This window comes from Haliotis cracherodii, unplaced genomic scaffold, assembly GCF_022045235.1.
Source record: "Haliotis cracherodii isolate W230 unplaced genomic scaffold, xgHalCrac1.p SCAF_2, whole genome shotgun sequence".
Taxonomy (NCBI): Eukaryota; Metazoa; Mollusca; class Gastropoda; order Lepetellida; family Haliotidae; genus Haliotis; species Haliotis cracherodii.
In genome coordinates this window covers 7,044,680-7,055,542 of record NW_027266275.1, presented here as the reverse complement: position 1 = coordinate 7,055,542, position 10,863 = coordinate 7,044,680, and the positions used below count along the sequence as shown (strand labels likewise).

At 37.5% G+C, this 10,863-nt stretch overlaps 1 protein-coding gene across 1 annotated transcript; it reads right to left on the bottom strand.

Annotated features, from left to right (window-relative positions):
* Positions 1-3,233: 3,233 nt before the first annotated feature.
* On the bottom strand, positions 3,234-9,215 carry LOC139468642 (trypsin-like). The gene is made up of 7 exons (XM_071250764.1): positions 9,130-9,215; positions 7,963-8,096; positions 6,316-6,413; positions 5,569-5,834; positions 4,975-5,120; positions 4,001-4,055; positions 3,234-3,368 (listed from the first exon to the last, which is right to left on the bottom strand). Exons 1-7 carry the CDS (start codon positions 9,170-9,172, stop codon positions 3,265-3,267), a joined length of 846 nt encoding a protein of 281 aa, XP_071106865.1. The 5' UTR covers positions 9,173-9,215; the 3' UTR covers positions 3,234-3,264.
* Positions 9,216-10,863: the final 1,648 nt, after the last annotated feature.

Sequence of the window (10,863 nt, the reverse complement as noted above, 5' to 3'; positions counted from 1 at the left end):
GTTCTACAGTTCCTCATGAACTTATGAAAGTCATTAATTTACCTTTCAAGTATAGCGTAAACACTTGCTTCTATTAGACTCTGAACTATCTGATCATAATAGGTGTCTATATCATCATGTGCACATCCAACCTTTGGGCAAGGAATAGGCCAGATGTGAAACTGCACATGTATTGTCCTGGATAGATGCAGCTTCTGGTGCTTTATCCAATGAATATTTTGTGTAGACAGTTCCTTGGTCGTAATCTGTCGGAGTCTATTTATATGAAATTGTGAACCGGACGGTGATCAGAGACGTTGAATGGTTTATCATATCTTACACAAGCAGTAGCTACTAGTCCTTTGAGATATTCTGAGATCATTATACAATCAACAGCAGAGACTGGACCTCCATTATAAGCTTGAAAGGTAAATACTGGAACAACACAATTAGATTGCATGTTTACGGGAGACAGATTTGAACTGGTCAGAAATTTTGACAGAATTCAATCACGACTGCTCAGAGCAGGATTGTACCTAGGACCACAGGCAGTGGCGTTAAAATCTCCCATCACTATTACTCTGCATTTCAAGGAATATACAACACAAATGTCTTCTAGATTATCCACATAAAAGAACAAAGTTCTTCAGGGCGATTTGGTGGAGGCAAGTAAACACAAAAAGGTACAGGGAGTGATCCTGTTTAAAGGACAATTCTATTCCAGAGACTTGCCACAATCGTTCCTAGTAGCAGCATTTCTTGCGGTTTGGTAGCTCAGTTGGTGCTCACTGATTGTAACATGAGCTGTAGAAGACAAAAAAATCAAGATTGTACAGGCAGAATGTTAAGATTCGCGAAAACCTGGTGTCATCAGTGATTTTCAGGGATCTATGCATAAAATGTCACGACAGTTGTGCCACTTACGCCTCAAAGAGTAGTATTCTCTCGCATTGACGTTTTCATAGTTATCACAGTGTTATATAAAAAAGGGTCATGACACAGCGTTGCGGTTAAAGTGTCCACACAGTTTTAATGCCTTTCATTGTTTGAGGTACAGGTTAGATAAAGGGGATGCTAAAAATATACACAATGATTTATGAAGAGAGCAAAGAATGGTATGCAGGGATCTCAATCGCACATACAATACAGTATCTACGTACGTCATTACATTTTTGATCAAACAAACACAGCATGTTTAGTTGTGTATTTGCAGAGGATAGGTTTGCTCCCATTGATCAGATACTGCTCGATTTTACTGCTGGCTGGCTGATGATAAAGCTTGTATGATGTCGGTGCCGTCCTCATGTGTTTCGGTGCCGTCCTTATAATAATGACGGATATTTGACATGATGGCGACATGTCTATAGATTTGAATCAATTTGATGATTCATAAGTGAGGTTTAAGTTGACTTTGACAGCCCGGGCCAAGTCGTGGCAAACACATGTGACATTATCTATTGTTCTTTTTAATGCTATTACTTGAAAACTCGACCGCAAAATAAACGTGATACTTGAATCTCGTCAAGCACAATTGCACATGAATTTTCTAATTATATCTGCATCAATGCATTTTATCGTAAATTTATATCAGAAAATCAAATTGAATGTTTCAATAGATCTGTATGCTTTTGATGTTGCAAATGGGATGCAGAGCAGATGCATGTTTACAACGCACATGTGCATGTATGTAGTTTAATTAACATCGACAACATCAAAACGAGCGAGCAGGATTTGCTATCGATTGCATGAAAATTGTCATTCAAATATTAATGCCAAGTTACTGGTGTGACATATACCTCGGCATGAATATCATGTTGGACATTATCAGTGCTCATTATTAATCAGGTATTGCATGTACATGCAGATCATAATATATTGAACGTGTTGTGTGACAAATATAATACTGGTGTGTTCAATTTCAAAATTCAATACCAACAGTACATTTGCGGCAATACCACAATCTGCAACACCTAAGAAGCGTACCTTGTTTTAATACGTACGTAATACGTTCTTTAAGTGTCTTGTTACTGTGTAATTAATTGGTAATACTCAATAATGTGAAAGCAATTTCAACTGTACACTAAGTTATATTAATAACACGCTTTCATATTTGCTTCGAGCTCACACAACATTCCTGATTCTACAATCTATTCACCTGTTATTTCAATTTAGATTATATTATTATTTAAATAACATGCAACCATTTCTTTTGTTCGCCCCTACGATATTCATACTTCTCTTTACATGTCCGTTGAAGTGTTATGTCAGGTGGTGAAGCATCCAAATTAAGCAGAACATTCCCTGCTGACTCCATCAGTTCAAAATAATAAAATAACGTCCACACACCCGCGCTCGCCCAGCTTTATCAGCTTCTCTGTTACTAATACACGCGGATAAAGATTTACCTTGACTGAGATTGAGAAGTCAGTTAATACTGTTGCCTCGATACTTATGTCTGGTGGGATTAATCATATCAGTAAACGACTACGATCTGCATCACGTTTGGCTTCAAGTGCTGACATAAGGTTGACATGCCGTAATTAAATGCAATACTGCGCAAAAGAGCAGATAAATTATATGAATTGAACGATGAAAATCAGTGAAGACACAAGGTGTTCCCGAAAAGGGTAGACATGTGGAAGACGCATCAGTGACCAAAATAATGTCTGATGCCATTCAGTATTTTGACCATTGTTTCCTTGTTCTTCAAACTTAGTGCTTAGTAAAAATGAAATTTCAATAGTTGGGTTATGTTTACTGATCCTTTTTACTGTAGATTCGTATCTCAGCATACACATCATACACCCAATATGAGAAACAATACAAAGCAAACCACATTCAAGATGTATCATATATCCCTACAAAAAAACTGAAAGACCATTAATTTTGCTTCCGTGTTTGTTCAGGTGAACAATTGACTTGCATTTGCCTGTGTTTGTGAAAGGTGCAACCGGTGGGTCAGGATACGCTCAACTTTTCGCGAACACACCAAAAGTGATTCATATAACATAAGCAACAAACGAAAAGCCATTTCCACAATCAAAGGACATACGTTTACAATGTTTATGAATCTTTAAACCCAATAGCAACTCGTTGTTATCCGTCGTTGACATTATATATTTATATTATTAATGCAGGCTCCTATTTTCACTAAGGAGAACAATCATTATGTAATGTACTTATCCCAAGACCACTTGGGAAACATCCGATATGTTTCACAAAAAACACACCCCAGGGTAAACAGAATATGCGAGTGTATTTCAGTCGTTTTATTTTAGTGACCATCTATGCGTATATGGTAGATTCAATCCACTGCCTTCCTCCTGATGCACTAGCATAGACGCCGGGTGAGTTGGGTTGACCGCAACCATTGCCCCAGCTCACAATTCCTGCAAACATGAAAAGAATAATATCTCATGTACAACTGATTTCCTGCGAGAAATTCTGACACCTTTTAATGTAACATTGAGTATTCATTGTAAAGGCAATTGAATATGATTACAAAACACCACAGTAGGGAAACGAGCGATCATGAATAAGTACTCTTGAAAAACACAACAGAAACGAAACACGGTCAATGAAGGATTCAAGGTCCATTTCGGTGTCAAAATGAAATCCCCCCTGTTCTTGAAAGTTGTTGTTGACTATTCCACATGGCCTGATATATTTTGTGTTTGGCTGTGATGTGAACACATATAGCAGTTTATATTTGGATTGACATATGTCATGTGGAGATTTGCCTGCCAAAGATAACTCAAAGCTTTTCTTATCTAGTTCTTGTTTTTGGACCGTACGAAGAGTTACTTTCCTTCATACGATTGGACACGTTTTTGCAAATATGTTTTCATTAAAAATGGATATTACAGGATGAAGACTTCAAAACATGATTACAATTACAGTTACTCAGAGGGACTTGCACAACTGAAAGCATACGGTGACCCAACGCTGGAATACTGATCTACTGGAAAGTGTGATGTCATTGCCATCACTTCTGAGAAATGTCTTGAAAATGACACCTTACCAATTATCTCCATACGATTGTTTTGGAAGCACATCAAAGGTCCTCCGCTGTCCAACTGTAACATATGTTCATTTTTTTATGAAATCAGCTTCGAAGTACAACTGACCGATTCCACAACCTTAAAAGCTTTGTTACAAATGGGAAAGTGAATTCAGTTAATTTCTAATTCACAAATGTAAGACAGTGCAAAATGAACATGGTGTTAAAGAAATAGTTTTCTTTTGATACTTATTTGCTGTTCTATGGAAAGTGGGATCGTGAGATATATTTCTGTCACAAATACTTGCGGGTATTATTGTGACTGGTCACTTGATACTGTAGACATTAAATAATAAATATGTATGCTAACACTAACAGAAAATCTCAATCTCTTCGACATGGGGAACCATAAAATGGCGTTTACAGATTGTATAGAACAGCTTTAAACTTTTAAGGAGTAGCTAATTAATTCCCATGAACCTTTTGAATTTTAGTTCCACTAATTCTATATATCTGTTCGGGGCGGTCGGGTAGCCTAGTGGTTAAAGCGTTCGCTCGTCACGCCGAAGACCCGGGTTCGATTCCCGACATGGGTACATTGTGTGAAGCCCATTTCTGGTGTCCCCCGCCGTGATATTGCTGAGATATTGCTAAAAGCGGCGTCAAACCATACTCACTCACTCACTCACTATATACATGTATCTGTTCACCCAGCAGTGACTGTAAACCTTCGAGCGCTTCAAAGGCATGTTGTCTTTTATACTCCCCAGAGAGCTGAGCATGAAATCGAGTGCACATAATTCCATTGGCTGGGGTCATAATGCATCGTTTTGAGTAAGCTTTAAAGTGTGGATTTGGCACATGTACACATTGTGATTTAATAGACATAAATATGAAACAGATGAGGCGGTTTCAGTGGTTTTTTTCTATCTCAGTGGAAGGGAATTGGCTATTTCACCTTTATTGAACGATTGATAATAAGTCATGGTACTTACGGAGCACGAATCTTTTCCTCCTTCTGAGTGGCCTGCACAAATCATTGAGGCTTCATGGAACGGATTAGAGCCGACTATGTTCCTACATTGGGTTTGTGACAGGACAGGCTTTTCAACAACCTGGAGCTCATCTGATGTAGAGCCTCCTATAAGTACAATTTAACATGAAGGAGTTTCCTGTTATTTGATACAGTCACAGTTTATGCGTATGGAAATAAGTTAATATTTGTGTTGCAGTGATGAAATTGTTTAACAATTATTTTGAAAACAGCATATTCCTTCATCCTAGACCACAGTGACATCCTTTTAATTTACTGACAAAATTGAATGTTGGATACGGACATCAAGACTGCCCCTTTGTCCAGTTGCCAAACACATTAACAAGAAGAGTAATTTATCCTCTATATGATAAACTATTTCTTCCTACATCATTGATTTTCGTGAACTTTGAGAACGCCGTTTAACGTCTCAGGATTGTGCTTGCTAAGCATTGTTATGCTTTTAAAATACTTTCAAAATTTGAAAAAGTAGCTATGCATTCACATTCAGGTATTTATACAATCTTCGGTCAGTATAATGAAACTTAAGACATACCGTACGAGGTATGTCCCCATCCGGCGACATAGCATACTTCTCCTGCTCTACTGACATTGCCGGAAACACACCCAAAGTTGATTTCGGGCTTAGATACTTGTGGGGCGCTACTAAGCTCAATCAGGGCAATGTCATACTCAATTGTAATTGGATTGTACAGAGGGTGTGACATCAAAGTCTTTACGTCATAGGACTCGGAGGAAGGTTCGTTTTTGGAGAGGTCATGAGCGCCAAGGCGAATCTTTAAGTCTGCCACAGTAGTTTCACTGACAAACAGAAATAATGTCAAAACAAATATTTCTCTTATAAATATTAATGATTCACACTGAACTGGTGCCAAAGATAAACGCTCTATTTTACAATATATTTCAAACATTTCATAATCTAGCAACATTCATGATGGCAATCATTTTTAAAACCGACTAGCGAATATTCATTTGTACATATTGTTTCAGAATACTTACATTTTGTAAACGTGTGATTTCTCAAGCTCATGGAAATGTAGTCATAGTGAGACGGGATAAATATAATACATGTCTACAACCTTCATGAGCCTGGTGTATCCCCTGACATCATTCTGACATGCCATAACATGACTGGAGCAACCAAAGAAACTCACTCATTCACGCGCTCACTTACGTGAATGATAATATTTGACATTTCCTTACTTATAAAAAGTACATGAATATTGTAACATGTCTTTATATCAACTCTACTATGTAGTAGGTTTACGTGTATACAACTTACTACAAACAGTGGGCAGCAGTTAGGATGTACCACCTATCAGAACTGCCTTTCAGAAGTGACCCACCACAATTAAGAACACCACGCCTTTCGAGAGCAGCCTAGAAACATCGATACAGTCAGTGAGTGAACATTGTATTACGTCTTAGTCAACAATAGTCAACAATTACACGGCCAGGCAAATCAGAAGCTCATAGCATCAGAGCATCAGGCTGTTAGGGTACAAGGACACAAATTCAACCAGGTCACACATTGTAACGGCATTTATAAGTTGTTACGATAAGTATCAGGTGCTTGGGACATCAACTGCTTCTGGGTCATCAATGGATATATAATAACAACAATTACTACTGAAAACACATGTCAGACCCATGTATGCCCTTCACATGGTCAACGATATGTAGGGCACGTGTATATCTTTCAATAAAGATTAACATATGAAACATAGCGATTGATGTCCGCGTGTTGAATTACCCCAATACACATTACATATTATGTATACTCTAAAGTGCATAAGGGTGCATTGTTTCTCATCTTTCTCCGTGGTAGGTCACTGGTAGTCCACACACATGTACAGAATACATTTACTTGTATCTGGTTTGTCTATATGTTGATGCTCTATTTTGTTTCCAATTATCGTGTTTCGTAGATTTTTGTGTGAAAGGTCAACTGCACCATTATTCCATTAAAGCTATCAGAAGATGTTCGTAAGTTGATTTATAAAGAATTGATTTAAATCCAATTTGTACTCGTAAATATTTTCTATTTCACCAAATAGTTTCTTAGAATGACATGGTCATTGTACCTCCACATGCTAATTGTATGACGATTTTCTATGTCAGTAAAAAGGTTTTCAGTGCCTCATGCTTGTCATAAGAACCGAATGGTAAAATGAGAATCGGTTGGTCAGACTGTGACGTGGTGAATAGTGTGCCTTTGTTCCCTGATGGTTTGTGTTGTTGTTCATGCTTTCAATCACTTGTTTGCCTTGTCCAGACTCAATTGTGTTACAATCCACCACGATAAGACTGGCATATTCCCGCATTATTCATGAAATAGAGCGACATTATTAAATTGTATTTAAATTGTATGTTTTATGCAGTGTGCTTTATCATCACTCATCCCATTAAACCATTGTTCCATATCATGACCGAATATTTCATGGTGATAAACTCATAAAACACAAAATGTCAGTCCATACATGTAAAACGTCAGTAAATACGACAGTATACAGCAGTTCAGCAGTTCAACTTTGGTATTGTCAGCTATTCTGGAATACATGTGGTTCATGAACCTGTCTCTGAAACTTAATACTTCAGCAATAAGCTAATATGATGTGTTTGTTTGTTGTTTAACGCCGCACTCAGCAATATTCCAGCTATATGACGGCCGTCTGTAAATAATCGAGTCTAAACCAGACAATCCAGGGATTGACATCCTGAACATCGATCCACGCGATTGGGATACGATGACATGCATCAATCAAGTCAGCGAGCCTGGTCACCCAATCCCGTTAGTCGCCTCTTACGACAAGCATAGTCGCCTTTTACGGCAAGCTGAAGGGTTGCTGAAGACATATCTTCATACATATGAATGACATGTTTACACTGTGTAGTTTGTGAGATCCTTTTCGGTATACACTTTATTTACCATCCATGGAAAGGAATGTGGTGTTGCGATTTGTCCACCAACAATGCGATTCCTGGCTGTCTTTGGGAGGGTGGTGTAATCAAAGCCCACATCATTGATTCCACATCCAGGAGGATCTATATAACTCAAGACTCCTGTCAATACAATCAGGAACACAATGATGTATAATGTAGTTAACAATACTAAATATAAAAGTGAAGATTTCACGTGAAGTTCAATCTGAGTAAGGTATTGTACATATTAAGTTGTAATTATTCAAACAACGCCTACACCAAATTCAAATTCCACCAATATCAGCAACAAAAAATTATTGTCAAAACGTTGATCCCATGTGCACGTTTGGCTTATTATTTGTCGGTAATATCAGGGACTGTAGAAAAGTAAATATATTAGGGGGTAATTATCAGTAAAATGTCGAGTGCTGTCGGCGGATGGGAATTGAATTTAGAGTTATTGCCATTGTCTTTATAAACAAGGCAGGGTTCATCATTCGAGGGGTTTCGAGTTGGGCCAGTTTCTAGAAGCCTGATTGTACCTATATAAGAGCGACAAGAGGACGATGCGAGGCCTTTTTCTACCAGATGTGTGTCTTATTTTACTTGCGAAGTGCGGATTGGATATTTATCGGAAACAAACACTGAATTCCTGCCAGGTACTAAGACTATTACGGATTCAAGAACGGAGCATGTGCAGGTACCTCTTTAAGGCATTAATTATAATTTCCCCAAAAAGTATTATATATTTCCAAGTTTACACAAATTTAACATGTTAATGTCTGAAAACAATTCGAATACCTTACAAAATATGGGAATGTTTATTTTTTATGCTAATAATTTGAGAAAAGAAATGTTAAAAATTGTCGGTAGCATCGTTGCAACATGTAATGGGCCGATATATTTAAGATAAGACACAAAACACAAGTTAAATTATATCATAATATACATATGATATAATTCATTATATAATATATTTAATATGTATGGTATTTAAATATTACCTTCCTTTTAATTTGAATTGAGATACCAAAGGCACAGGACGTATAGTTTGTGTTGAATAATGTATTTTTGTGAAATAGATTCACACTGCAAAGAAGAAAGAAGTCATACTGTCTTTTAAAGAATGGAAGCGATGGTTCGGACGAATCCTTGATCAGTTACAATAGCTTACCTGATGCAAGACAAGCTAAAACGAAACACAGATGTGCTGGCATATTTTTCGTGTGGACACCAAAGCCACCAAACCACTGTAGGACAAGGTGGTTACTAGGTTATTAGATTAGATTAGCAGTGAGTGTAGGTGTTTTTCATAACAGCCGTCACCGAGTTTACTGTTAAAACCACAGGGCATACTGTACTTAGATCCGCAATCCGCAACACGGTATATTATTGAAATGCAAATGTAATATGATAATATTTACTACATTACGTCATCCATATATAATAATCTATTTCGTTGTGAAAAAGTACGAATCTATGTTTTTCATGCCTGTGTCATTGACAAGAAGCTTGAGATATATGTTTCAGGTAACTACATGTACATATACGAAATTCTGTCACAGTTTGAGAGGGATTCGGGGAACTTTCAGTAACATTCAGTAAATGCAGCGGATATGTTTGTACAAAAATATACAGTCTCACATATTTGTTTTTGGAACTGTTTACAAAGATCACTGGGTGCTGCGTCGTACAGGTTCTACTCGATCTGACGATCTCAAAGAAATACCTCTAATTTGTGTCGTGGCTTATTACATGGTGTCTGATGCAATTCCCTAATTTGACTTGTACCATGTTTTCCTGTGTTTTTTTTCAGGTGAAAAATTGACTTGCCTTTGCATGTGTTTGTGACGGTGCCACCTGAGGGGCAGGATCACTCACCGTGTATCATCACTATTTTCATTAACACATGCTTATGGTACACTCGGAATCGCTCCGTATCAAGATGCTTACTTGAAACTGTTTTCACGAGCTGGAATATTACAATTGCAACAATGTACAACAAGTACAAATAGTTATTGCATACTTTGACGGTCCATTATGAACGGTGACTATGTTTCGACAGCAACACAAAGTTATTGATATCCTTTGAGATACGCCCACGTCATTTTTCAGACAGGACTGCAATGGTAATCTCAGAACTATTTTATTACACATAATTCATTCTTGCTACATTGGTGACACTCTCATTGCGTTATTATATAACCCAATATCTACGTCTATTTTGCCATACGTACCAATACGGCCATCGCGATAACTCAACAAAGGCCCACCAACTGACAGCTGGAGCCATACATACTCCTTTACCTACTGTGTCCCGCGCCGTGATATTGCTGGAATATTGCTAAAAGCGACGTAAAACCATACTCACTCACTCTTTACCAACTGGCACTTATTTCAATGGAGCGGGTGATACTAATTACTGACAGGGTTACAGCATGTACCATGACGTGGATTATTGCTCATGAAAATGAGCGCTGCATTGTCTTTTGAAGGGGTATTGCTGGGTGTGACATCAGATAACAAACAAACACTTACTATTTTAATGAAAATTGTTTGAGTGGGAGGACATGCTTACTCTTTTCGCAAACACCTGGTATTATCACCAATATTTAATGATCAATTGATATAATTTTCATCACTATTTTATCTTTGAAGTCCCAAAGGAATCTGTTTCCGCTCGAAATCGATACTGATTATTCTCTGGCGTTGATGTTTTCAATTAACCAGAAGTGTGTACAAGTACAAGTTATATGTATTCGCTTGCCATCAATTATCATATTTCATATAAAATATAGGTATTTAGTAAAAGATACAAGAGCTTACTCATTTGATATTGTTTACATTTTGTTGTCTTAGAACCCTATGCTATGGTACGAGAGCATAAAACTTGAGCACCCCGTGTGGA

Coding starts and splice junctions, on each gene's coding strand:
- LOC139468642 (XM_071250764.1), bottom strand. CDS start 9,172: ATGCCAGCACATCTGTGTTTCGTTTTAGCTTGTCTTGCATCAG. Junction 5,835..6,315: donor ACTGCTGCCCACTGTTTGTA/GTAAGTTGTATA, acceptor TCTGTTTGTCAG/TGAAACTACTGTGGCAGACT. Junction 4,056..4,974: donor GAGGAAAAGATTCGTGCTCC/GTAAGTACCATG, acceptor CATATGTTACAG/TTGGACAGCGGAGGACCTTT.